Source organism: Erythrolamprus reginae, chromosome 2 (assembly GCF_031021105.1).
Source record: "Erythrolamprus reginae isolate rEryReg1 chromosome 2, rEryReg1.hap1, whole genome shotgun sequence".
Classification (NCBI taxonomy): Eukaryota; Metazoa; Chordata; class Lepidosauria; order Squamata; family Dipsadidae; genus Erythrolamprus; species Erythrolamprus reginae.
The window spans coordinates 59,439,399-59,466,855 of NC_091951.1; the positions used below are offsets into that span (position 1 = coordinate 59,439,399).

A 27,457-nucleotide genomic window follows, 5' to 3' on the forward strand; every position below is an offset into this window, starting at 1 on the left:
TGGATATTTGAAAAATAATCCACTTTTTTGAAGGCACCAGGCAAGTAGCCATAGGAACTATTTTCAGTATATTTCCCCCCAAATTTCAGCATCAGGAAATCCTTCACTATTTTGACTTAATCAGAGCAGATTCCTGGTTATTTTCAGGCAGAGAGGAGCAATATATTCATCAGGGTTCTCTTGTAATTTTTTTTTTAAGTGAATGTGTATCTTGTTTGTTTTTGATCCACTGCTTATTTTTCTGTTGCTTGCTTGATGAAATGGGAGCAATTACTTTGGAAACTTAAGCAGTAGACTGAAGATTAGCTCTAGATTGACTGGATATTTTTTTAAAAAAATATTACAACGACAGAAAGGCACATAGCAGACTAATCTTTTTATCCTTTCACATTCCAAGCCTCGGTAATATTTTGGTCAGTGGAAGTGACTACAATAAGCATTTCTGTACTACAGTTTAACATATTAAAAACAATATAGAATCAGCTCTTTCTTTACTAATTTTTAGCATTGGCATCTAAGAGAGAAACATATTTAGACCTGTATTAATTGAAAATTAAAACATAGATTTAAGTGTAAAAACTACTTTTTTCAATTTTTATTTTATTCAAAACATCAAAATACAAACGATAAAATATTAAACAGAGAGAAAACAAAACTAGACCGAAATGTGGATTTAAAAAAAGACAAAAAACCCCCCTCGTTGAACATTGCCAAATCTATTACAACAATAATAGCATCCTCCCTTGCAAAGCAGGCCCAAAATTTATAAATGCTACATCTATTTGCAATTGATTTGTCATATAGAGTGGTACCTTGTGATACGAACCCCCCGTGATATGAACATTTCGAGATACGAACCGGGGGTTCGGAAATTTTTTGCCTCTTCATACAAACTTTTTTCGACTTATGAGCCCACCGCAGATCGCAAAAAGGCGCTCTGCTGGGTGCCGCCGCCCAGCTGTCACCTTTTAAAACAGCCGGGGGGCTTCTCAGCGTTCTCCCGAACTCGAACCCGGAAGTTTGGCAAATGTTCAGGTTCGGGTTCGGGTTCCAGAGGCCGCAGAGAAGCGGCCGGCTGTTTCAGAAGGTTACAGCTAGGTGGCGGCGCCCGGCAGAGTGCCATTTTTGCGATCGCCAGCGGCGTTTTTGGCCGATCTGGAGGCTGAAACGGAGCTGGGGAATCCCAATAGGGAATTCCATGGGCGGAGCTTTGACGGCCCGAAGACGTCCTTCCTGGTCAGCCGAAACGTGGCCTTAAGGAAGGACGTCTGTTGCTGAAGTCGTATTTTCTAATATTTTAAGCAAATAATAGGCAAATGGGACTTTGGGAACATCAAAATGAAAGGGAGCAGTCTAGGACAATAATGGGCAGCCAAAATTTTTACAGCCACACTGTGGGTGTGGCTTATTTTGTGGCTGTGGCTTGATGGTCATGTGACTAGGTAGGGGTGGCTTGCCGGCCATGTGACCAGGTGGGAGTGGCTTGAACAACCATCATCGTTCAAGTGAACTGTGATTGCTGCACGATGCCTTTTCATCTTAGCTGTAGGCAGAGTGAGGGCTTTGCGAGGGGAGGCCAGGAAGGAGGAAAGAGGAAAAAAGCGAGGAGCACAGATGCAGCAACAGGGGAAAAAAGAACAGCCAAGCTGAGACCAATAATCCAGGAAGTTACTGCCACCGGTCAGCTGGAGCTGTGCATGCAGTTTCATTTCCACTGGTGGAACTGTGTTCCACCCCGTCCTGCCTGCTGCCCACCCCTGGTCTAGGAGCATGCACATATTAAAGTCATTTTTCCCCAATACCGTTTGGAAAAACATATTGTTAATTCACTGTATTATCCCAATACAAGTTCAACTTTCCTGTTCAAGAGTCTCCATCCTCATATTGGACTTGAAGTCTATTTGGATAAAAAAACTCACAGGCAGAACACCTCTCTGGCTTATATTTGTATTGGACATTATTCTCTGTCATCTGAGAGATTGCTTGACTGTTATAGCAAGCAGTTTCTAAACAGTGTCACTTAAGAAGAACAGTAATTAGCCCTTGGCTTCTCCAAGGAAGTGTGCACCAGAGGCAGAAAGGTGATTTTAGAACATAAGACCAGGAATGCTTTGAAACAAGACCCTTGCAGTCAAAACAATGGGAATGTGGACAAATGGAAATAATTTATACATTCAGCATTGATTCAAAATGCTGTCAATGATTTTTTTTTTTAATAAAAACTTTTTTTGTGGTGGGGGGAGCATGGGGAATCTTCAAGTCATGGGCTTAATAGAATTCTTTATTGGTCAAGAGTGATTGGACACACAAGGAATTTGTCTTGGTGCATATGCTCTCAGTGTACATAAAAGAAAATATAAATTTGTCAAAAATTATGAGGTATAATACTTAATGATTGTCATAGGGGTCAAATAAGCAATAAGGAAACAATCAATATTAATTAAAATCTTAGGGATACAAGCAACAAGTTACAGTCATATAGTCATAAGTGGGAGGAAATGAGTGATAGGAATGATGCGAAAAAACTAATAATAATAGTAGTGCAGACTTAATAAATACTTTGACAGTGTTGAGGGAATTATTTGTTTAGCAGAGTGATGGCGTTTGGGAAAAAACTGTTCTTGTGTCTAGTTGTCTTGGTGTGCAGTGTTCTATAGCGACGTTTTAAGGGTAGGAGTTGAAACAGATTATGTCCACGGAAAGTCTACGGAAAGGGGCGGCATACAAATCTAATAAATAAATGAATGAATGAATGAATGAATGAATGTGAGGGGTCAGTAAATATTTTCACTGCCCTCTTTTTGACTTGTGCAGTATACAGGTCCTCAATGGAAGGCAGGTTGGCAGCAATTGTTTTTTTCTGCAGTTCTGATTATCCTCTGAAGTCAAAACTAAAATCTAATCTAAAAGATGTCATAGTTCTTGATTCGAGATCTGCTCTCTCTTGAAAAGTTTTGTTTCTAATGGAGATTGTTTTAAAAGCCATTAGCTCTTCATGTGTGTATGAGGAATTTGGCATTTCTGTATGGGGGAAAGTTTGGAGTAAATGTCCTCTCTACAAATTGTTTCCCTTCAGATGTTTGCCTAAGCCAATTTTGCTTATGGAAGATCTGATTAACGAGCTGAAAAATTACCCATAACACTCTATGTATGTAATTGAGATAAAGTGACTATACCATCCGTTACAATGTTGGAATATGGAATGCCCAAATTAAAACAAATGAAGAGGAAAAGTCAGTCTAAGCCCTTTTAAAGGAATATGTTTTCGGAAGATAGATTATATTCCTTTCAAGTAATTTAATGGTTTGCTCATCAGTTTAACGCAACAAATCCTTAAAGGATTCTTGTGTTTTTCCTATAGTTGTCCAGTTTATTGAGAGAGTTTAAGTTTGGGATAAAAAGTGTTACTAAGTGGCACTTGATTAATAGGGAAAAAACCCCTTTTTTCTCACTATCTTTTAAGCCAGTTTGTAAACCATCAATTCAATCTGATACACAGCGATGCTAACATTCATTTAACGGATTTCTTTGAATTCAGGAGAAGATGTGATATATGGACAGAGTTATATTGTGTAAGCGTGCAGGATTCATTATAGCATGCCCAATTGATTTGACTCTGAATTGCCTGCAAAAGAATGCTTCAGACCTTGGTACAGTGGTACCTCGGTTAACAACCACAATCCGTTCTGGAAGGTTGGTTGTTAATTCAATTCAATTTATTAGATTTGTATGCCGCCTCTCTCCGAAGACTTGGGGCGGCTCACAACAATAATAAAAACAATATTCCAGCGAAAACAAATCTAATATTAAAAAGCACATAAAACCCTATCATATTTAAAAAAGCAAACAACATATACATACCCAAACATAAATATAAAAAAGCCTGGGGGAAAGGTGTCTCAACTCCCCCATGCCTGGGGGTATGGGTATAGATGGGTCTTGAGTAAGATGGGTATAGATGGGTATAGATGGGTCTTGAGTAATTTACGAAAGACAAGGAGTGTGGGGGCAGTTCTAATCTCCGGTCACAATTCACAACTTTGAATTGTGACCGGAAACTGATCGGCAGCCAATGCAGGCCACTGAGTGTTGCAGAAATGTGGGCAAATCTAGGAAGCCCCACGATGGCTCTCACGGCTGCGTTCTGCACGATCTGAAGTTAACTGAAATTGTCGTTATACGAAACAGTTTTCCCCATAGGAAATAATGGAAATGGATTGGTTCCCAGCCTTTATTTCCTATGGGGAAAATTGAAAATTGAGGATTTTTTCTCTACCCACACACCCATTGTCCCTCACTCCCCCCCTCTCCTTACCTCTTTACCTCTTGCCTCTCTGCCTTCATCTCCTCACCAGGGGAGCAGCAAAGCGTAGCTTTGGCTATGACAAGGCAGGCACTGAGTTTGTTGGTCCCGGCGGCATCTTCTCTTTGAGGATACCAGCTGTAGCAGCAGCTTCTTTTAGGGGACAGCGGTGGGGGCGGCAGTGGCCTGGGGGCCTGGGCATGGGCGTAATGTCCCTGACGCTGCTGTTCCTCGAAAGGAAGCTGCTGGAGGAGCCGCCGCCCACCAGCTGGAAAATGGAACAGGAACAGTGGATCTTCCATTTCAATATGAACACTTTGTGAATACAATATTCACACCTTATCAGCAGCTTTCCATCATGTGCCTAAATATAAACAATCTTTTTCGGATTTCAAATTCTGTCTCTCTCCATCTTATCATTCCAATTCAGTTAAAAATTCACAGAACATGTTATAATCAATTTAGCTGCTCAATTAATGCCCTTTTTAGATCTATGATTTATATGAATGGATATCTCTTTGGAAAATACTCATGCATATTTGTGTGTTTAATCAGTGAATAGTACAAGTTATGTATGCTTGTATGGTTTTGAAAGAATTAAATATGGCGATTTAAATCTTTTACGTCTTTGTTTTATAACTCTCAGAAGCATTTCCAAGGCAGCGTGATTGGCTTCACTTTTGCTGAATTGAAATGATGAGAACAGGGAAACAAAATAAATGCCGTGATCTGAACTATGCTGTGATCCTGCAGCAACAAAAATCCCTTCTCCATTAATCACAAAATATATTTTTTTTTAAAAAAAAAAGTGGGAAGAGGGGAGGAATCACCTTCTGTTTTGCTTGTTAGGTCATCTCAAGCTAAAAAGAAGAGGGAAAGTGATTGATGGAGGAAGAATTTTGAAGTGCCTATTCATTCATTAGAAACATAGAAACATAGAAGTCTGACGGCAGAAAAAGACCTCATGGTCCATTTAGTCTGCCCTTATACTATTTTCTGTATTTTATCTTAGGATGGATAGATGTTTATCCCAGGCATGTTTAAATTCAGTTACTGTGGATTTACCAATCACATCTGCTGGAAGTTTGTTCCAAGGATCTACTACTCTTTCAGTAAAATAATATTTTTTCATGTTGCTTTTGATCTTTCCCCCAACTAACTTCAGATTGTGTCCCCTTGTTCCTGTGTTCACTTTCCTATTGAAACACTTCCCTCCTGGACCTTATTTAACCCTTTAACATATTTAAATGTTTCGATCATGTTCCCCCTTTTCCTTCTGTCCTCCAGACTATACAGATTGAGTTCATTAAGTCTTTCCTGATACGTTTTATGCTGGAAAGATCTGAACTATCATTAGATCTGAAAGATCATTAACACTATTATTTCTAATTTAGACACTTAAAATGATCAACAAAACAAGATTTAAAGATAAATAAATGAAAGAATGAATAAGCTGCATAAAAAAAGCCACAGAGGAATAAAATAAAGTGAAGTGAAATTGTGAGAATTTATAAATGCGTTTTTAACTTAAGGAAAGGTACAGATACTTTATACATACATGTGACTAATGTTCAATAATATATTTGTACAGATCAGGTAATCATTTATGTCATCAGGCTTGGGCCGATTAGATCTAAGCCCCTGGCCAATGAATGATTGTATGATTGCTGTATGAATGACTGGAATTGATTTTTAATACAAATAGGGATTTTCGTTAACCATGTAGTTTTAATTTAATTGGATTAATTTTATTGTAATATACACTGTTTTTCGTATGTTGTGAGCCACCCCGAGTATTCGGAGAGGGGCAGCATCGAAATCAATCAATCAAACAAACAAACCTCTTAGGAACCATTATGTTACTAAATTAAAAATGAAGAAGATTTGAACTAGCCTATCTCCATAAAAAGGTTCTTCAAGATTCTTTTGCTGCTTTATTCTCCAATATTTTTCTACAAATTTATTTATTTTATTTTATTTTATTTTATTTTATTTTATTTATTGGATTTGTATGCCGCCTCTCTCCGCAGACTCGGGGCGGCTAACAACAGCAATAAAACAGTATATAACAAAATCCAATACTAAAAACAGTTAAAAACCCATTATATAAAAACCAATCATACATACAGACATACCATGCATAAAATTGTAAATGCCTAGGTGGAAAGAGTATCTCAATTCCCCCATGCCTGGCGGCAGAGGTGGGTTTTAAGCAGCTTTCGAAAGGCAAGGAGGGTGGGGGCAATTCTAATCTCTGGGGGGAGTTGGTTCCAGAGGGCCGGGGCCGCCACAGAGAAGGCTCTTCCTCTGGGTCCCACCAAGCAACATTGTTTGGTTGACGGGACCCGGAGAAGACCCACTCTGTGGGACCTAACTGGTTGCTGGGATTCGTGCAGCAGAAGGTTAAGAATAAAAATAGATTTTATTTATTCTGTTGTACCATTTTATCTTCCCAAGAAAAAGTATAATATTACTCTTTTCAGTCTTTAAATAATCTTTAATTGATTTTGAAGGACTTACAATTTTTTTCTAAGTTTCTCTAAATATCCAGTGAGAATAAGTCAATGAATAGTATTGCCATAGGCATGATAAAACACAGATTTCATTATAATCCTTCCAACATATTCTAGAAATTAATTTATTGCAACTGTAAGGAATGTAGTGTTGCCTATAAATTATTTTCATAATTCCTAATAAATCACACATTTTATACAATATTACATTATTCTTTTATATAATAAAGTGCTCAATGGATGTTTGGAAGTATTTGTGTGCAATCACGACATAATTGTCAGTATTGTGGCATTCCAACATTTGATAATAAAACTGATAATCACAATTTTTTAAATCAGTTTACCACCTATATAGCTTTCACAGAGGTTAATTGTCCTATAAAGTCAGGAGGTAGGCTGAGGCCGCCATACAAATTTGATATGAAAACACTGGATAAGGTTGTCAGTTCCCTGCATATACTCAGATATTGTCAGTTCCCTGCATATACTCAGTTGTATATCTATCTGGACCACTGTCTAATTAAATGATTTTGTTGAAGTCCTGTCCCAGTGTCTGAAAGCAGAGGAACCTAGATGAGGATGCCCTAACCTGACAAGACTGAAGTAACTATGGGTATAGGTTCTCTTTGGATCCAGAGAATTTCCAGCTCTTGTGAATGGGATTACACTTCTGCAGAAAAAAAATATTGCACAGTCTTCCGAGACTTATGACATAAGAAAAAGAAGTGGCTTATGTGTCATAAAGGATTCTACACAGATTTCTCATTTCTTTCAGCTGGTCCCAAATATGCTTTTTCCAGAGGCAACTGAGCTTTCCAAGAGCTTCTTCAGCTCCGACTGGATGGTGAAGAAGTTGAAGAAGCTTCTTGGCTGAGAAGAGAAATATCTTCCAGGAAGAATCAGAAAGTCCTGTTGCCACGTGTAAAAGTACCTTTGGGACAACCATGATCTAGATGATTGAGAGTCTCCATAGACATTCGTATCATCTAGATCTGTTGTTGACTGGGAAGGTCAAAAGTGGCTTTTTCGTGATCACCCATGCCTTAGTTACTTCAGATTGTAGACTGCTACCGCTTGAAAGCTTCAGCTAGTCTAGAATGTAACAGTAGAAGCAGTTATAAGCATGCTAGATTATTATCCTGTAATACATATGTTTCACAAACTGCAGAGGTTACCAATAAATCCACGTGAGCTCTTCTGATTACCAGGATACAGTTCAAGGTGCTTATTATCAGTATGAAATCTTACATACCAAAGCGGCAGATTTCACACTTTACAGAATCAGCATATTGCCCCCAACAATCTGTGGGCAATATCCTCATTTTACTGACCTCCAAAGGATGTAACTCTAAGTCAATATTGACTCATTGACAATCGAACTGCTGTCGACTTCCAAACTTCAGACTGGATAGAGCCAATTTTTGCTGGAGAGACGGAGTAACGACACGGACACCAGAGCTGGATTTAAAATTGGGTCATTTTTATTAACATAAATTTGCATAATTTATTCAAATACTTTGCATAAATTAGCATAAACAACTATGACCCGGAACTGGACCTGCAGGGTCAAACAAATACTTCCGGGGCGGAAATGACGTTATTCCAGTAAACATTCCTGGGCAACTCATGGGCGTATCTCGATGCAAGGTCCAGGTGAGGGCCAGGCCGTCCCCTGTGACCTTTTCTGCCATGCTGTGCATGAGGGGGGTCCCACCGGCTAACCCGAATCGGGGAATTAAAGGTGCAGGACCCAAAGACAGGTTCCCCCCAGCTGCTCAGGCAGAAACTCCCTCCATGAGCTTGCAGAGAACCTGTCAATCATCCCCAAAGATGCCCAAGGGAGAACGCGCGGTTGCTAAACCACCCAATTTTCCGCCCCTAACCTGCCTACCCAAATGACCAAAGGTAAGCCAATTAACCTAATTAATGCAAGCACCCCCTAACCGCACAGCCATCACCCCAGTGTGGAATGGGCGAAAAAACAGCTCAGCTAAGAGGCAGAACTGCAAAAAATTCCCATTCGGCCCCCTAAGGGCGACCCCTAAGCACACTGCAAAATAGTGGAGGGCGGGCGGGTGTCTGCTCAGGAGCTTGGTCCGGGCGAAAAGGAAGAGCCCCAGGCCTGCTCGCCCTTATATAGGGCAAGCAGGCCCCACCCGGACCAATCAGGGCCTGGCCAATCAGGCCCCGATCCCCCGAGCGAAGTCTCGCATCGCGAGACTTCGCCCGGGATCCAAAATGGCGGCCGCCATGAGGGACCGTGTCTCCCGGTCCCTCCAGCAAAGCCTGCCTGCCGGGTAAGTCCGGCGCTGCCCTTGCTGGAGAGACGGAGTAACGACACGGACACCAGAGCTGGATTTAAAATTGGGTCATTTTTATTAACATAAATTTGCATAATTTATTCAAATACTTTGCATAAATTAGCATAAACAACTATGACCCGGAACTGGACCTGCAGGGTCAAACAAATACTTCCGGGGCGGAAATGACGTTATTCCAGTAAACATTCCTGGGCAACTCATGGGCGTATCTCGATGCAAGGTCCAGGTGAGGGCCAGGCCGTCCCCTGTGACCTTTTCTGCCATGCTGTGCATGAGGGGGGTCCCACCGGCTAACCCGAATCGGGGAATTAAAGGTGCAGGACCCAAAGACAGGTTCCCCCCAGCTGCTCAGGCAGAAACTCCCTCCATGAGCTTGCAGAGAACCTGTCAATCATCCCCAAAGATGCCCAAGGGAGAACGCGCGGTTGCTAAACCACCCAATTTTCCGCCCCTAACCTGCCACAGGAGCGGGGGTCAGATCTCTATCTTGGCCCCCCGACTCCCCCCTCTATCTGCGCCAGCTCACGCAGAGACCGCTGCAGTCCTGAAAGAAGATGGCGTTCCCCTGCTCAGACAGGTGAACGCCATCATTCCGGTAGAGCCATGGCTGGTCTATTGATATAAGGGGATGAGGTACTACCACTCCACCCACTTCTCTAACCGTTTTACCCATAGCCCTATTCACCCGTCGCCTAGCCCGGTGAATGGCCCTAAGGGGAGAGGCGTCCCTCCAACAAGCCTAGGTAATAGTTCTGACCACACCACTTGCGTGGTGGGCCAGACCTCACGAAGCCTTCACAGGTCTTCGCGTGCCTGGATGATCAGCGCCAGGCCTCCCAGTATGCACAGGTCATTGCCACCTAAGTGCAATACCAGCCACCTGGGTGCGGCCACAGGACACTGCCCACCCAAACCCACTTGGGAACGACTCCAGGAGCCGCCCCCCATATTGCCGGGCGCAGCCACCAAATGCTGACCGCCCAGCCACACCGGTAGGAGACCCTCCCACCGCATACCTCTCCGGCCCATCCAAGCAACCCTGACCCACCGCCCCAGGGACGGCTGGGTCCCGACAGCGCCCCTGGCCGCCAGGCGGCTGGCCCAGCAAATCATGCTGTGGCCACACAGCAGCGCCGTCGGTGTCACGTCAGCCTGGGGACCTGCAAGAGGAAACACACGCAGAGAGGTCACCTAGCCTAAGCCCTGCCTAGGATCCTCAGCGGGCCTAACATAACCCAAATATGCCGCTGACCGCCAGCGGCCGATCACCCGAATCCAGTGGGCCGGGAAACCAGAAAGTGCCGTGCTAGTGGCGGCGCCGATACGGAACGAACGCGTTCCATAACCGGCGGGATCCGTGCCCACCTGGGCCATAGCCCTGGGTACTAATGCACAAAAGTATAAACGGGTCAGAAGGGGTACCGTCCCAATGCCGAGACGGGTACCCCAGACCTGCTCCCCGCAGAAAACACCCAAGCTGTAGGGCGGCCACCGTACACACTGATTGGTCGGCGGCCGCACTAAGGTAGATGGTAACCCCTCTGCGTAGCTGATCTGACTTAGACCGCCTTACCACAAGGGACCCCCCCCTTGTCTAACGGCCAGATCAGCGTGCTGGAAGGCACGGAGCGAATTGCCAGCCTGAGATGAGGCCAGGCCTCGCTGACCCCAAGGGCCCCAAGCATGACACCAGCCGCTGCACCAAAAAAACCCGGGCCTCTTACAATGAGGAACACAGACTGCCAAAAACCACGTTGATTAAAGACAGCTGCTCCACCGTCAGAGCCTGACGAGTGTCACCAGGGGCCCCCGCTCGCTCCCCATACAGCCCTCCAGCACCTGCCGGATGCAAAGTCACCCGAAACAAGCAGCAAACCCCCCGCCTTGGACAGAAAGGCGAGGCCGGCTAACCAGGACCGGATCGTCCTAACTGACAGCCACGCTGCCCAAGCTGGACGCAGAACCCGGCCAGGCGCTATACAGGGACGGGCCAGCTAAGCTGGTAACCCCTGCCCTGCCTGAAATCCCCAAACTCCTTACCCGCACGCTGGTATGCCCCAAGGGTGCCGGGCGTTACAGACAAGGGGATTGCCCGGGATGCCGCGACTCTCCACCACTCTGGATCCCTCCCAGACTCCAGAGGTGGCTGGGGAACGCTTCTGGCAACTCTCGGGCCCACGGGGCCAGGGTCCGAAACCTGGACAACTGACCACGGGACAAGGCATCAGCGACCCCGTTATCCAACCCAGGGACATGCCTAGCCAAAAACAATGCGTTTAGGGACAAGGACCTTTGCACAAAATGGCGGACAAGCCGCATGACCCTGTCGCTCTTCGAGGACAGGGCATTCACCACATGGACAACCGCTAGGTTGTCACACCAGAAGTGCACGGTCTTGTCCCTAAACTGCTCCCCCCAAAGCTCTAAGGCCACTATTAAGGGGAAGAGCTCCAAGAACGTTAGGTCCTTAACCAACGAAGAGGCACTCCATTCCGGAGGCCATGCCGACCAGCACCACTGGTCACCTAACACTACCCCGAAACCACAAGTCCCCGCGGCGTCAGAGCAGAGCTGCAACCCAGCTTCCAACAGAAGCTCGTGCCTCCAGAAAGACAACCCGTTAAATCTATCCACAAAATCCCGCCACACGCCGAGGTCAGCCCTGACCCCAGCGCAAAGGCGGGTACGATGATGGGGCAAACGGAGCCCCTTCATCGCATCATACAACCTCCTGGAAAAAGCCCTTCCAGGAACAACTACCCGACAGGCAAAATTAAGAATGCCTGCCAATTCCTGGAGCTGCCGTAGGGTCACCTTCCGGCAGCCCAGGACCTCATCAAGCTTCCGCTTAATCTTAACCAACTTCTCTAGGGGCAATCTAGAAGATTGCTCCTCCGAGTCCAATTCAATACCCAGGAAGGTAATCCTGGTAGCGGGGCCTTCGGTCTTCTCAGAGGCTAAAGGCACCCCTAATTGAGCACAAAGGGCTTCGAAGTCCCGCATCAAAGCAAAACATTGCTCCGAATGCGCAGGCCCCGCCAACAGGAAATCATCAAGGTAGTGAACGACCGTACCCAGACCACTCCGCCTCCTGAGCGCCCACTCCAAGAAGGTGCTAAAACTCTCAAAAAGAGAGCACGAGACAGAGCACCCCATGGGCAAAGCTCTGTCCACCTAATAGCCCCCCTCAAAATGGAAGCCCAACAGCTCAAAGTCGTCTGGGTGTATGGGGAGGAGCCGGAATGCCGACTTAATGTCGCATTTACCCATAAGGGCTCCCACCCCACACTTCCTAACCATGGTCACGGCTGCATCAAAGGACGCATACCGGACCGAACACAACTCGTCAGGAATGAAATCATTCACTGACTCCCCTTTTGGAAAAGACAAATGGTGAATCAACCTAAATTCACCACTCGCCTTTTTGGGGACCACACCTAAGGGAGACACCCGAAGATTCGGGAAGGGCGGCTCCGAGAAGGGCCCAAGGACCCTGCCCTCGGCAACCTCCTTCCCAATCTTCTCCCTAACAATGTCTTCATGACCAACAACCGACCTAAGGTTGTCAGACATGAAGGCCTTCCTAACACCCTGATAAGGGATCCGAAATCCCTCTGAAAAACCTAGCAAGAGAGCGGCCGCTCTCGAGCGAGGGTGGTAGTCGCCCAACCAACCCTCAAGCACCACTAAATCAATTGGGCTGGGCCCCTTTTCCCCCAGCAGGTGGGGGAGGCTTTGGGGGACCCGAGCCTTTCTTTTCAATCCCCTTCTTGGGGCGGGGGCACACGGCTGCGGAATGGTTTCCCCCACAACTTCCGCAGGCGTGACGAAACCGGCAAATGGGGCGAAAACACGCCCCCTTCGCCGCAAATTCGTGACACACGAGAGTGGCCCCTTTGCCGACTACCCCCGCCACGGCCCTGGCCGGCGCGGGTGTAGCCGGCTCTTCCTCCATAAAGTGACCGCTATCGGTCCTATCACAGCCCTCCTTCCCCGACATATGGGTGGCCTGGAACCACAGGTCCGGAACCACCATATCCCAGGGCAAGTAGGGGTCATGGGCAATACGCATACGGAAGCCCTTGTCGTAATGCCTCCATATGGTGCCCCCATATTCGAAATGGGCCCTCGCTATGAGGTCGATGTACTTCAGCAAGGCAGCGGCCCTCCCCGGCTGCCTCTGAATGACCACCGACGCGAAGGTCAGAAAGGCATACAGCCCGAGCTAAAGCATTTCGTGACCTTAGTCTTTTTCACCTTCTCCCCAGGGACCACCTCCTTGTCCTGTTTAGGGACCTCCCTGTTCAAGATGGAGAACAAATCAACGTACTCCCCCCGCCAGATTGCCTCCTTAACTGACGGGTGCAGATGGTACCCTAACGGCGTAGCGGGCAACCCACAAGGGATGGCCCCAGGCTTGATGCTGGCGAACGGGTCCCACACCGTGGTGGCCCCCGAGCCCAGCACCCCAAGCCCCGGTGGATACATGAATGGGACCGGTGGCATAATGGCCGGTGGGGGAGGAATCCAACCCCCCACCCCCGCCCCAGGTGGGACAGGTACCCCCAGCGCCCCCACTGGCGGAGCTGGCGGAGACCAGACCTGACTACAGGTGCCTGCTGCCGCCCCCGTAAAGCTATTGCCACCCCCCAAAGCTGGCGGGATGAACCCGGGACCCTGTATGGGCAGGAGCGGAGATGTGCCTGTATGTGGTGCAACCTCACCTGCCCCGTAAGGGGTAGAAGACATCCACGGTGGGCCCATCCTGGTTGGGCCCTGGAACGATGGCCATTGCCCAGGCTGGGCCATCTGTCCAGCGTGGCCCGTCTGACCGATGCCGCCCGCCTGTCCGGTGCACGCCATCTGTCCTTCGTGGGCCACTTGCCCTGCTGGGGCCGACTCCTCTTCGGGGTCTGCGCCCCATGCTGCGGTGGCAGCCGAGGAAAGCCCCTCCGGGCCTGCCCCCGACCGCCACCTCTCCAACTCATCGAGCCGCTCCAGGAGAGAGAAGGGGACACCGCGGGTTGAGGGACTGTGGGTGTAAACCCAACCCCCCCCCCCACCGGGATCCCCCCCGGGGGCCCCTCTGCCGCCGCCCGAGCCCGGGCAGACGGCCTGGCAGCCCTCCTAGGCCGCACCACAGGTTGGGCCGGGAGGGCCTTAGCTGGCCGCTTCTTAGGGGCCATTACAGAAGAATAAATCTATTTTTTACAAAAGGGATAGAGCAGAGACAAAGCCACCAACGAACCCTGCCCTGCGTTGGCAAAGGCCTGCCTGAAGCCTCAGGCCTCCGCAGAAAAACCCCCTCAGGAGGCTAATCCCACCTCCCCTCGGGCAACAAGGCCCGACACCAGGCCTTTATCTCAGGCCACAAGCCACCCCGGGAACACCGCAAGCCCGCGGGGCCTCCTAAAGGCAGCACCCCCCACCACCCCCAAAGGGCAATGAGGCTCCAAACCGGAGCGGAGTCCAGCCGATGCTGGCTCCGCTAGTGACAAGACAAGGCTCTTCGCAAGACCGCAGGCCACAAAATGGCGCCTCGCACGAGGTCGCCACCCAAAATGGCCGCCGGAGCAGACGAACGAACGTCTGCTCAGGAGCTTGGTCCGGGCGAAAAGGAAGAGCCCCAGGCCTGCTCGCCCTTATATAGGGCAAGCAGGCCCCGCCCGGACCAATCAGGGCCTGGCCAATCAGGCCCCGATCCCCCGAGCGAAGTCTCGCATCGCGAGACTTCGCCCGGGATCCAAAATGGCGGCCGCCATGAGGGACCGTGTCTCCCGGTCCCTCCAGCAAAGCCTGCCTGCCGGGTAAGTCCGGCGCTGCCCTTTTATATAGAATAGAATAGAATTTATTGGCCAAGTGTGATTGGACACACAAGGATTTTGTCTTGGTGCATATGCTCTCAGTGTACATAAAAGAAAATATAGGTTTGTCAAGAATCGTGGTACAACACTTAATGATTGTCATAGGGGTCAAGTAAGCAATGAAGAAACAATCAATATTAATAAAAATCTTAGGATGCAAGCAACAAGTCCTAAGTGGGTGGGAAATGTAATAATGCAATGTAATGATATGTAAGATCCCATATTTTGGGAGTTTGATATTTACATTTTTAACCATTATAATTTCCCCAAAACTATAATTAAGTTGAAAAAGAACCATTGCTGGAGATGATCAAATCAGATGAGTCATTGAGCCCTCAAAATTTCTTCCATTAGTACCGTAGCATAAAAAAAATCAGATATCAGAAATTAGATTAGTCAACCTAGTTACAACTTTCTTACAGATTCCAATAAACATGAAACAAGTTTTCCTTTTCTCCCCCTGTCCTTATTTTCCCAGAAATATTTTCTGTTCCTTAAATCTTAGATGCGCTGATTTTCCATAATTGGATGTCTAATTCCTTATTCCACGTGTCATGGATGTTACCAACGTTGTACTTTTCATTTTATTATTTTTTTGTTCAACATAAAACAGAATTGTTGGTTTCACGTCAAAGACACAGCATCTCTTAAAGCTGCTGGAATTCCAGATATCTTTGACATTGGACGTTTTTTTGTCAGACATGTTTTAATGATACATAATGCTAATAAAATTATGCAAACAGTATGTTTTTAGAAGCTTATTTCAGCGAAGCATCTGAAATCTTTATTATATGCTAAATACATCTCCACAATGTATGTTTAGTTTGTTTCATGCTGGTTGAGTTATCTTTCTGGCCCAGTCTCTGTGGGATAAAAACAAAAGTGTTTCTTGCAGGATTTTATAACTCATGTTATTCAATAACTGAATTCAATAGCTGAATAACAAGACAAACATTCCCATCTACAATGTTAGGCTGACCCTGTGATACTTTGTAGGGTGTGAGAATTCTTCACCATTAATTGAAACTTCTCCCATTTCTGCCTGAGCATCGCCGTCGGTGACTTCTCTTGAACAGCTAATTAGTCCGATTATTCCACAGATGCATAGGTTTACCACAAAGGTTTTTCTCGTAGTTTATCAAACGGATCATTCTCCTTGGGAATGTTGCAAACTGACAGGCTTGGAATAGTAACACAATCACTGTTCTCCATCCCCATCTCACCTCTGTTGGAAGGACGGAAAGAGGGGGGGGGGGAGAGAGAGAGAATGCAAGAGAATAAAATTGTTAGTGGTCTGAAAAATCTGGATTTGATCCATTTGGCAGCTGGGGGTTGGGACTTATCCAAAAATGTGCACCTTTCAAAGTCTGGATTATTGAAATGCCAAATGAACCACTGGATTCAGGTAATAAGCATTCTGGAGAAGATTATAAGAAATAAGCTGCCTTTCCTCTCATTTGCTTCCAGTCAGATTTTGTGTGTATGTGTGTGTGTTTTGTGAGTTTTTACTTCCTTGCATTGCTGGTGTTTGAAATGTACATTCAACTCATGAAAGTCTTATATAAGATTTATTGAAACTATGATCCTTGCTTAGATCTATGTTGTTTCCTTGTTTATTATTCCTTCAGGGGAATTTTCAGTAAGAAAGAACAGTAAAAAAATTCACATTTTTATTCATTAGGTTCCTAAAGTAACTATAAATAATAATAATAATAATTTATTAGATTTGTATGCCGCCTCTCTCCGGGGCGGCTCACAACAATAATAAAAGCAATAAAACAGTGGAACAAATCTAATATTAAAAGAAAAAATATATAAAACTACAATTATCTGACAAGCTACTATTATCTGACTATATGATGGCTAACCTTTTCGTTGCCGAGTGCCGAACACACTCGCCTCCGTAATGCAATGACTGCGGATCACTCCGTGCACACCCCTACGCATGCACACACAACCCCCTGAATGCACCGCACTCCCATACATGCGTGTGTGATCCTGCACATGTATGTCTGTCTCCTGTGCACTCCTGAACCCACATGCATGCACACATGATCTCTTGCACAAACCCCCATGCATACACCCACTTTTCCTGCATGTGACCCACCCCTGGCAGAGACCTGAAAACCAGCTGGCCAGTGGGAGAAATGTGCACATGCATGATGGACCTGAGCTGGAGGGATGGCTCACATGCCCCCAGAGAGGGTTCTGCGGGCCACCTGTGTCACACATGCAATAGGTTTGCCATCACAGACCTATCCTGTAGAATGCTATGCTATGCTATGCTATGCTATGCTATAATAATAATAATAATAATAATAATAATAATAATAATAATAATAATAATAATAATCGACATCGTAATCCCAGGAGACAGCAGAATTGAGGAGAAGCAGCTAGAGAAATTAGTGAAATATGAAGATCTAAAAATCGAGCAGTGGTCCCAGTGATACTTAGCACGCTGGGTGCAGTGCCAAAGGATCTCAGCGGACATTTGAAAACCATCGGAATTGACAAAATCTCCATCTGTCAATTGCAAAAGGCCGCTTTACTGGGATCGGCAAACATAATTCGCCGCTACATCACGCAGTCCTAGGTGCTTGGGAAGCGCCCAACTGGTGATGAAATACGAAATCCAGCATAGTGATATCATTTGCTGTGTTGTATTGACATAATAATAATAATAATAATAATAATAATAATAATAATAATAATAATAATAATAATTTATTAGATTTGTATGCCGCCCCTCTCCGAAGACTCAGGGCGGCTCACAACAATAATAAAAACAATGTTACAGTGGAACAAATCTAATATTAAAAGAGAAAAAACATATAACACCCCATCATTTAAAACCAAACAACATTTATAAACCACCATCATCATAGCTATGCTATTCTATGCTACTCACAACTTCTAGCTAACTTCACTGATTGTGTTTTCCCCAATACTAAATTGTTTCAATTTACATATTTTGACACAGCAAATTAGCAGTCACCAATAGTGATTGATAGGCCTGCTTCACAAATCAGTTTAAATACTTGAGGGGGAAAAACCCACTTCTTGTTTTATCTTGACAAAATTGTGACCCTGTCATTGTAATAATTGCAGGATCTGAAATGAAATTATTCAGGAGATTATCTAGACAAAGCTGCACTATTTAGGAATTGACCAGTTTTCTCACAACATTTTCAGATAGTAATTTTCCCTGAAGAGCTAGTCCTCGACTTATAGTAGTTCATTTAGTTACAATGAACATTTAGTTACAACCCAAAGTTACAATGTCACTGAAAAAAGTGACTTACGACTGTTTTTCACATTTACGACCATTGTAGTATTGCCATAGTCACATGATCAATATTCAAACACTTGGCAATGACTCAGATTTATGATGTTTACAGTATCCTGGGGTTGTGTGATCATCTTTTGCGACCTTCTGGCAAGCAAAACCAGTGAAGAAGTCAGATTCACTTAACAGCTGTGTAACTAATGTAACAACTGCAGTTATTCACTTAACCACCGTAGCAAGCAAGATCGTAAAATGAGGCAAGATTCACTTAACAACAGAAAGATTGGGCTCAGTTGTGGTCATAAGTCGAGGATTATTTGTACAGCATTTCTGTGTTGTAGCAATTCTTTACTTAAGCAGCTGGGTGATAGGCCAATTGAGCTGTAGTAGAAAATTCCCATTAAACTAGACCTTTGAATTAGGTCCTCTCTTAGCATGAATGCTGTCTGTCTGATTTTGAGACAGTCCCTGTCTTTTGGCCCAGATCCCTTTGTCATGGGAAAAGCAGAGACAGAAGCAGTTTGTGGAGCACCTACCTACCTACCTACCTACCTACCTATTCAATTCAATGTATTATATTTGTATGCCGCCTCTCTCCGATAGATCTATCTATCTATCTATCTATCTATCTATCTATCTATCTATCTATCTATCTATCTATCTATCTATCTATCTATCTTGTATAAGATAACATATATAAGTATAAATTATGCATAAAGGAAATAGATACAAATATAGGGGACAGTAGGACAGGGACGGTAGACATGCTAGTGCGCTTATACATACCCCCCTTACAGATCTCTTAGGAATGGGATGAGGTCAACAGTAGATAGTCTAAGGTTAAGATTTGTGGATGAAACCACAGAGTTGGGTAGTGCATTCCAGGCATTGACCACTCTTGCTGAAGTTGTATTTTCTGCAATCGAGTTTGGAGCAGTCTACCTTAAGTTTGTATCTATTGTGTGCTTGTGTATTGCTGTAGCTGAAACTGAAGTAGTCATTGACAGATAGGACATTGTAGCAGATAATTTTGTGTACTACGCTTAGGTCAGACCAAAGGCATTATAGTTTAAATTGTCTAAGCCCAAAATTTCAATCCTGGTAGTATAAAGTATTCTGTTGCAAGCAGAGGGCTGGAGGATTCTTCCCGTTAAATATCTCTAGTCTCTCTCAGTTGAATTAATGTCTGATATGCCGTGTGGGTTCCAGATGAGCTATATTTGAAAATTGTCCAAAAAAGGTTTTATATACCATAATAATAATAAATTATACATAAATCTAATAATAAAAATAAAAAATCTAATAAATTGATCCAAGGATTCTCTTATTGAATGGATATGTACATGATTCTATTTTCAGTATGATTACTGGGCCAATGTGCAAATCATCAGACTTTCCCTCTCCAAAAAGAAAAATGGAATAAAATACTCTTCTGACTAAAAGAATAGGGCAGTCAAAGACACCTTCTTTCTCTTTTTCTGAATTGGAAAAGCAGTGCAGTATAATCGCTGGGGTGCTAATCATTATTTATTTGTCCATTGATCAAATGTACTATGCCACTTATCTCACTAGTCAAAGTGACGCTGGGCAGCTTACAGTGCAAAAATATATATAAATGTAACAACAAGTGTAAATATAAAAAACAACGAGAGCTAAGTGAGCCTGAGAAGACTCGATTGTAGATGAACCTTTTTGGGTTAAACAGGAATCAAGCCCCGCAATCTGTACATTCACACCCCTGAATGCATTGTTCTACCCTTGCAAAAAAGTTTTTGCCTATTTCCTAGCCCGTGCAATGATCCCATCCCAAAGCCTGACTCTTTCAACTCCAGCTAATATATACAGAGCAATGATGAGTGTTCTCTGGTGTTTCCCTCAGCAGTTTGGAGCACCCTGGAGCTTCCAAGCCTCCGCTAAGCTCCTCCAATATGACATCACGGATTTTGCTACGACAGCAGCTCATGCGTGAGCAAATGCAGGAACAAGAACGCCGAGAGCAGCGACAGAAACAGCAGGCAGCTCAGTTCATGCAGCAGAGAGGGGCTGTGAATCAGACACCTGCCATCAACGTCAGCCTCCCCGCCAGCCTTCCTCCTGCGACTCAGGTGCCAATGGAAGTCCTGAAGGTAGGCGACTGGGTGGGCTCGGATTTGAGAAGGTGGTGGAAGTTTGTTTCCATTAGTGCAAAGCTTTCCAAAGTTGTTTCGTGCAGTAATGACGGAGTTTTTTTATAAAATATCTTCTTATCACTTTTGCTCTCCCTGTACATCTGTGTTGCAACTTTCTCAGGAAAACTTCATTTGACAAGGCAGGGGGTGGAGCTGTATATTTTTTGTAAGTGAATTTACATGCACCCAGAAATAGCCCTTTCTTTCCTGTTTTCCAATGGATGTGAAACATGCTCACCATCTTGAAAACTGTTCTCTTATTTTAGACACTTAAAACAATCATCAAAATAGTTTACAAATTCTTTAACTTTGGTGGAATCCTCTTTTTTTTTGTTACTGTATATGTGCATCTATGTATAGACATCATGTATACACCTATATATGTATATGTGTGTATACTCACCAAAAACCTTTTTGCAAAAATTAATATAGTCCTGCCCAAAGGATTGTTTGAGAAAGTTTAATCTGGAATATAGTCCTTTGCTGTAAACCATTAGTAATCCCGTTTTGCTCAAATGTCTTCATTTCTTTTTGTGACCCTTCTGTTCCTTTTCCAACTTCCTAATAGTTGTTGCTTCTACAATAGATAGAATGTCAGACTTCTTCTCATGATAGAAACTGAATTAAGCCAATAACATTTCTTAAGCAACACCTGGCATTTGACACTAACAAAGGTAATTCCAAGATTCAAAGGGAAACTGCCATTTTCAACCTTTTGTACTGTTTTACCTGCAACATATACAAACAATGTTGTCTTTACTTTTCATTCTGGAACTGACAATATTGTAAACCCAACTGTGTTGCTACATTTTGAAATACAATTGTATAGTGATAATAGTCAAACCATATGGTAAAACAGAATTCTTAAAATGAAATCTTAATTCTCTGATTCAAAGAGAATTTAGCCAAACTTTCCTTAGTTTGGTGCACTTCAGCTTTACTGAGGTATAATCCTCAGAATTTCCCAAGTAGAAATCTGATGGGTGCCAGAAAACTGAGTTGGTTCCTTTTTCTTTTAAAATATGACGTGCCAATTTTAGAATTTGGTTCAGTTGTCATATGTTCTCATCCCAAAATGGCAGAAAACTATGCTGTCAGATTTCAACAGTCATAGTCAGATGTCTGAGAGCTACTAAAAAGGGAGTGGGGAGTTATGTGCTGCCTGTGGTCACAGATTTTACGCCTCTTTCCTCATTGATGTGGTTTGCAAAATTAAAAAAAAACTACCAATGATTTTTGTGATAAAGCAATAGCACTTATATATTGTCGCATGGGGTTTTACAGCACTGTCTGACTAGTTAGCAAAATCAACATATTACCCCCCAACAATCTGGGCCCTCATTTTACTGCAATACTGTATTCTAACCCCTGTGCCACCACATCTCCTAAATGTTGGTCAAGAGTTGGCTGGAATTGAGTTTTCAGTCTCTGTGTTGAATCTTAAAAAATGACTAGCATATTAGGTCCAAATGAAATGTGGTTAGTGGAATCAAGAAGGCCCTATAACTCATAGAGAAAGGAAGGAAATTATGAAAAGTTAGAGAACATGGATAATATGGTACAGTTTTTTCTTAAATTGGGATGCACTAATGGAGACAGAATTATGTAGTCCTGGCAAAGCTTTATGTAAAACAGTGCTGTGATTCTAAGCTAAGCAAGAAACCTCTTTTTAAAACAGGGAGCTCTGAAGAAATATCCTGTTAGAATTATGCAGACTGAGAAGCACAATTAACATTAAGGTGTATTCTCCAGCATAGCTCTTCATGTCCAGTCATATGTTTGGACTACTTATTATTTTCTCTTGCTCAAAATAACCATCTATGTACATTGGCACGTATGGACGGACTATTATTGATGTGGTTGTTCTAAAGATGCTTTTTTAAAAAGTAACTGAACTTGGTTTTTTCTCTAGATTTGAATTCTCATCCAAGAAGCATCTTAAGTTCTGCTTCAGTTCACTTCTTGGATGAGAAGCAAAACATATCCAATTGACTTTTGGAAAAATATATTTGGAACAATTATGATGAATGAATAAGAATCTCCCTAGACAGTCATTGCTATGGAACTCATACGACCTGGATCTCTATCTATAATAGGTTTGGTCAATTATGGGTACTTGGTTGTAATATAAACAATAACATATTGATTTTGCCTTTTTAAAACTATTTGGCCCATAACATTAAAATTTGAGAAAATGCAACCAAAATAGCTAAATTTGACCTAAGTGTTTATCATCTGCCTTTCAACAATTTCTCAAAGGTGCTTTTTCAAGAGGCAACTGGACTTCCTTTGTTTTTCCTTGAAGACATTTCACTTCTCCTCCAAGAAGTTCAACTGAAGAAGCTTCTTGGATGATAAGCGAAACATATTCAAGAGAAAAAACAAAGTCCAGTTGCTTGTTGAAAAAGCACCATTGAGACAACCATGACCTGAATGACTGAGAATCTCCATAGATATCTCTCAAGGTATAAGTCTGCTATTTAGACAGTAGTCTCATATTTTATTTTTTTCATTGCTCAACTTTTTCTTTCATTGTATGTGTTGTCTGTACACTTAGATTTATGTGTATCTTTGAGTTTGAGTTTAATCAGATTTGTATGCCGCCCCTCTCCGCAGACTCGGGGCGGCTCACAGCAATAGCAATACAATGTAAGAAAAATCCAATATTTAAATTAATTTAAAAACACCACAAATTAAAACCAATCATACACACTAGCGTACCATGCATAAATTTTATAAACCTAGGGGGAGGGAACATGTCAATTCCCCCATGCCTGATGACAGAGGTGGGTTTTAACGAGCTTATGAAAGGCTAGGAGGGTGGGGGCAACTCTGATATCTGGGGGGAGTTGGTTCCAAAGGGTCGGGGCCGCCACAGAGAAGGCTCTTCCCCTGGGTCCCGCCAAACAACATTGTTTAGTTGACGGGACCCGGAGAAGGTCAACTCTGTGGGACCTAACTGGTCGCTGGGATTCGTGCGGCAGAAGGCGGTCCCGGAGATATTCTGGTCCAGTGCCATGAAGGGCTTTATAGGTCATACCCAACACTTTGAATTGTGACCGGAAACTGATCGGCAACCAATGCAGACTGTGGAGTGTTGGTGTGACATGGGCATATTTAGGAAAGCCCATGATAGCTCTCGCAGCTGCATTCTGCACGATCTGAAGTTTCCGAACACTTTTCAAAGGTAGCCCCATGTAGAGAGCATTACAGTAGTCGAGCCTCGAGGTGATGAGGGCATGAGTGACTGTGAGCAGTGACTCCCGGTCCAAATAGGGCCGCAACTGGTGCACCAGGCGAACCTGGGCAAACGCCCCCCTCGCCACAGCTGAAAGATGTTTTTCTAATGTGAGCTGTGGATCGAGGAGGACGCCCAATTGCGAACCCTCTCTGAGGGGGTTAGTGACTCCCCCCCAGGGTGATGGATGGACAGATGGAATTGTCCTTGGGAGGCAAAACCCAGAGCTACTCCGTCTTATCCGGGTTGAGCTTGAGTCTGTTGACACCTATCCAGACCCCAACAGCCTCCAGGCACCGGCACATCACTTCCACTGCTTCGCCGACTGGACAAGGGGTGGAGATGTAAAGCTGGGTATCATCTGCATACTGATGATACCTCACCCCATGCCCTTTCCTCCTTCTTGTAACAAGGAGGAGTGATATTACTCAGAGAAGTAATAACTATTGAAAACAATTATAAAATGCAAACATTTCCCAAAGGTTCAGAATCATGCCTTTCGCATAAACCAAAAGTAATATTAAAGAAAATTATTTTAACTTTTTTGGTATGCAAAAATTGCTTTTACTATGCAGACCATGAATGAGTAAACGGTGTCTGATGGACGAAAGAATGACAGTTTTGTTTTGATCTCTAAGTTATCTTGCACTGGCTGCATCTGACAATATCTTCTGCAGTCCACAAGCCATTTAACTTTTATAAAGTAACTACTATCAATTGCAATGGATAAACCTGTACTCTAGGGTGTGTTTTTTTTAAAGGCCATAAAGGCCATTTTCTAAAGACCTAGTACAAGATGAAAAGGAGAATGATCTGCTTCTCATTGGAGAAGGCTAACTCTTGGAGGGAGGGGGGTCAAATTGTGCTAAATGAATGAATCTGAGATTTCATGGAAATGTCTCCCAGGATAATGCTTTGTGTTGGAGGCTCATTTCTGTGAAAATTACAGTTAGTACAAAATACGTAATAAAGAATACAAATGTATATGACTATATTAAGCAAGTTTGATGTAATCTTCCCTGCCCCCTATTGGCTTCTATCCCCAATTCAGGTTGCTGACCTACAGTATTATTATATCAAACCAATCTTATTTCATTCTTCAACATAGTGGCTAAATTAGTAGAGCAGAGAAATACTGTGGACATAATACACTTAGACTTCAACAAGGCATTCGACAAAGTAGACCACAACCTACGTTTTGCTAAGCTACAAAAAAAGTGGGATAGATAGCATCACCACCAAATGGATTTGTAACTGGCTGACAAACTGTACCCAGCGAGAAATCCTTAATGGGTGTATATCTACATAGAGGGAAGTAAGCAGTGGGATAGGCGCAGTACTCTTCAATATTTTCATAAAGACTTAAATGAGGGAATAGAAGGGGAACTTACCAAATTTGCAGATGATACTAAGCTGGCAGGAATAGCTAACATCCTAGAAGATAGGCTCAAGATCCAGATGGATCTTGACAGACTTGAACACTGGACCCTATCTAAGAAAATGAAATTCAATGTAGAGAAAAGTGAAATCCTACACTTAGGTAAGAAAAACCAAAAGTGTATCTACAGATTGGGTGAAATCAGGCGTAATAACAGTAACTGTGAGAGGGATCTTGGATCTTAGTGGGCAACCAGCTAAGTATGAGCCAATATGCAATAGCAACCAAAAAAGCTAATGCAGTCCTAAATTGCATTAACAGAGGGATGCAATCAAGATCAAGTGAGGTACTGATACCACTCTCTAGAGCATTGATGGCGAACCTTTTTTTCCTTGGGTGCCGAAAGACCGCGGGCATATGCTTTTGCGAGGTGCAAGTGCCAACATCCATAATTCAAGTCCTGGGGAGAGTGAAAACAGCTCCCCCTGCCCCCAGAGGTCTCTGGAGGCCAGAAATGGCCTGTTTCCCAACTTCTGGTGGGCCCAGTAGGCTTGTCTTTTGCTCTCCCCAGGCTCCAAAGGCTTTCCCTGGAGTCAGGAGAGGGTAAAAACACCTTCTCCCATCCCCCGGAGGCTCTTTCCAAGCCAGAAATGCCCTCCCAGAAACTCTACACGAACCAAAAATCAGCTGACCGGCACACACATGCATGTTAGAGCTGATCTTGGGCGACAGCTCCATGGCAGCAGATATGGCTCTGCGTGCCACCTGTGCCATAGGTTCGCCATCACTGCTCTAGAATTCTTATATCTAGTATTCCAGATGTAAGACCACATATGGAATACCGCATCCAGTTTTGGTCTGTATATAGATATGCAGAGAATAGCAACCAGGATGTTTAGGGTACTGGAGACTAAAACATATGAAGAAAGGTTACAGGGACTAGGCATGGCTGAAGAGAAGGGCCAGGAAAATCTTGATAGCAATGTTCCAATATTTGAGGGGCTGCCATAGAGAGGAAGGGGTCAAGCAATTTTGCAAGGCATCTGAAGGCGAGACAAAAAAATAATGGGAGGAAACTAACCAAGGAGAGATTCAAAATAAGGAGAAATTTTCTGACAGTCAGAACAATAAACCAATGGAAAAATTTGCCTTCAGAAGTGTGGGAGCTTCAACACTGGAGGCGTTCAAGATGGGATTGGTCTGCCATTTGTCGTAAATGGTGCAGGGTCTTCTACTTGGGGAGGGGGTTAGTTTACATGAGCTACAATTTCCCTTCCAACTTTGTTAATCTACTCTAATCTAGTATGTAGTAGCCCTGTAGCTCCTAGAGAATCATGCCTGCTGCCTTTTTTTTATCCTACCAGGCCTATTATCACAGACCTTTAATGTTTTAATACATTATTATGTTAATTTCTTAAAAATTGGGCTGCAATGGAACATCTTAATCTACCTCTGCTCTCTGTGCTTGTATCCTTTTTATATGATATACTTTTAATCACTATCACTTTGACTTGACCAAAAATGTATTTTAGTATAAAACGGCTTACATGATATATGTATCTGTTTCTATAGAGCAAATTCTTTCATTTCAGTTCACATAAGATTCTTATAACAAGAACTGTGGAAGTTTATTTTTGCTGGACATGATGCAAGTGAAATCTTTCTCAATTTGGTGTCTTTGACAATGACAAATTTTAATTTTGTTATATGTATATATATGTATGTATATATGCATGTATGTATGTGTCAGCAGTAGGTTCTAAATTAGATCTGCAATGGTTCGTGACTCTTCTGCACATGTGCAGAAGTGTCTGGAGCAAGTGAGCAGAGCCTCCTGCTGCTGTCACTACCAATTCTAAGAATGGTCCAAACCAGGAGTAGCCCACTGCTGGTATGTTTGTGTGTGAATAATATAGAAACATAGAAACATAGAAGTCTGACGGCAGAAAAAGACCTCATAGTCCATCTAGTCTGCCCTTATACTATTTTCTGTATTTTATCTTAGGATGGATATACAGTATGTTTATCCCAGGCATGTTTAAATTCAGTTACTGTGGATTTATCTACCACGTCTGCTGGAAGTTTGTTCCAAGGATCTACTACTCTTTCAGTAAAATAATATTTTCTCATGTTGCTTTTGATCTTTCCCCCAACTAACTTCAGATTGTGTCCCCTTGTTCTTGTGTTCACTTTCCTATTAAAAACACTTCCCTCCTGGACCTTATTTAACCCTTTAATAGTGTATATTTAAATGTTTTGATCATGTCCCCCCTTTTCCTTCTGTCCTCCAGACTATACAGATTGAGTTCATTAAGTCTTTCCTGATACGTTTTATGCTTAAGACCTTCCACCATTCTTGTAGCCCGTCTTTGGACCCGTTCAA

At 43.7% G+C, this 27,457-nt stretch overlaps 1 protein-coding gene across 14 annotated transcripts in view; it reads left to right on the top strand.

Annotated features, from left to right (window-relative positions):
• The window catches only part of MITF (melanocyte inducing transcription factor), a 217,959-nt gene that overhangs the window by 123,123 nt on the left and 67,379 nt on the right, over positions 1–27,457 (top strand). For 7 of the 14 annotated variants that reach the window (XM_070738196.1, XM_070738204.1, XM_070738200.1 and 4 more), the window contains exon 2: positions 20,170–20,416. In XM_070738196.1, the coding sequence (XP_070594297.1) occupies positions 20,170–20,416 (247 nt within the window). The remainder of the gene's footprint in view (positions 1–20,169; positions 20,417–27,457) is intronic. The other 7 variants (XM_070738197.1, XM_070738205.1, XM_070738206.1 and 4 more) reach the window with 1 other exon arrangement.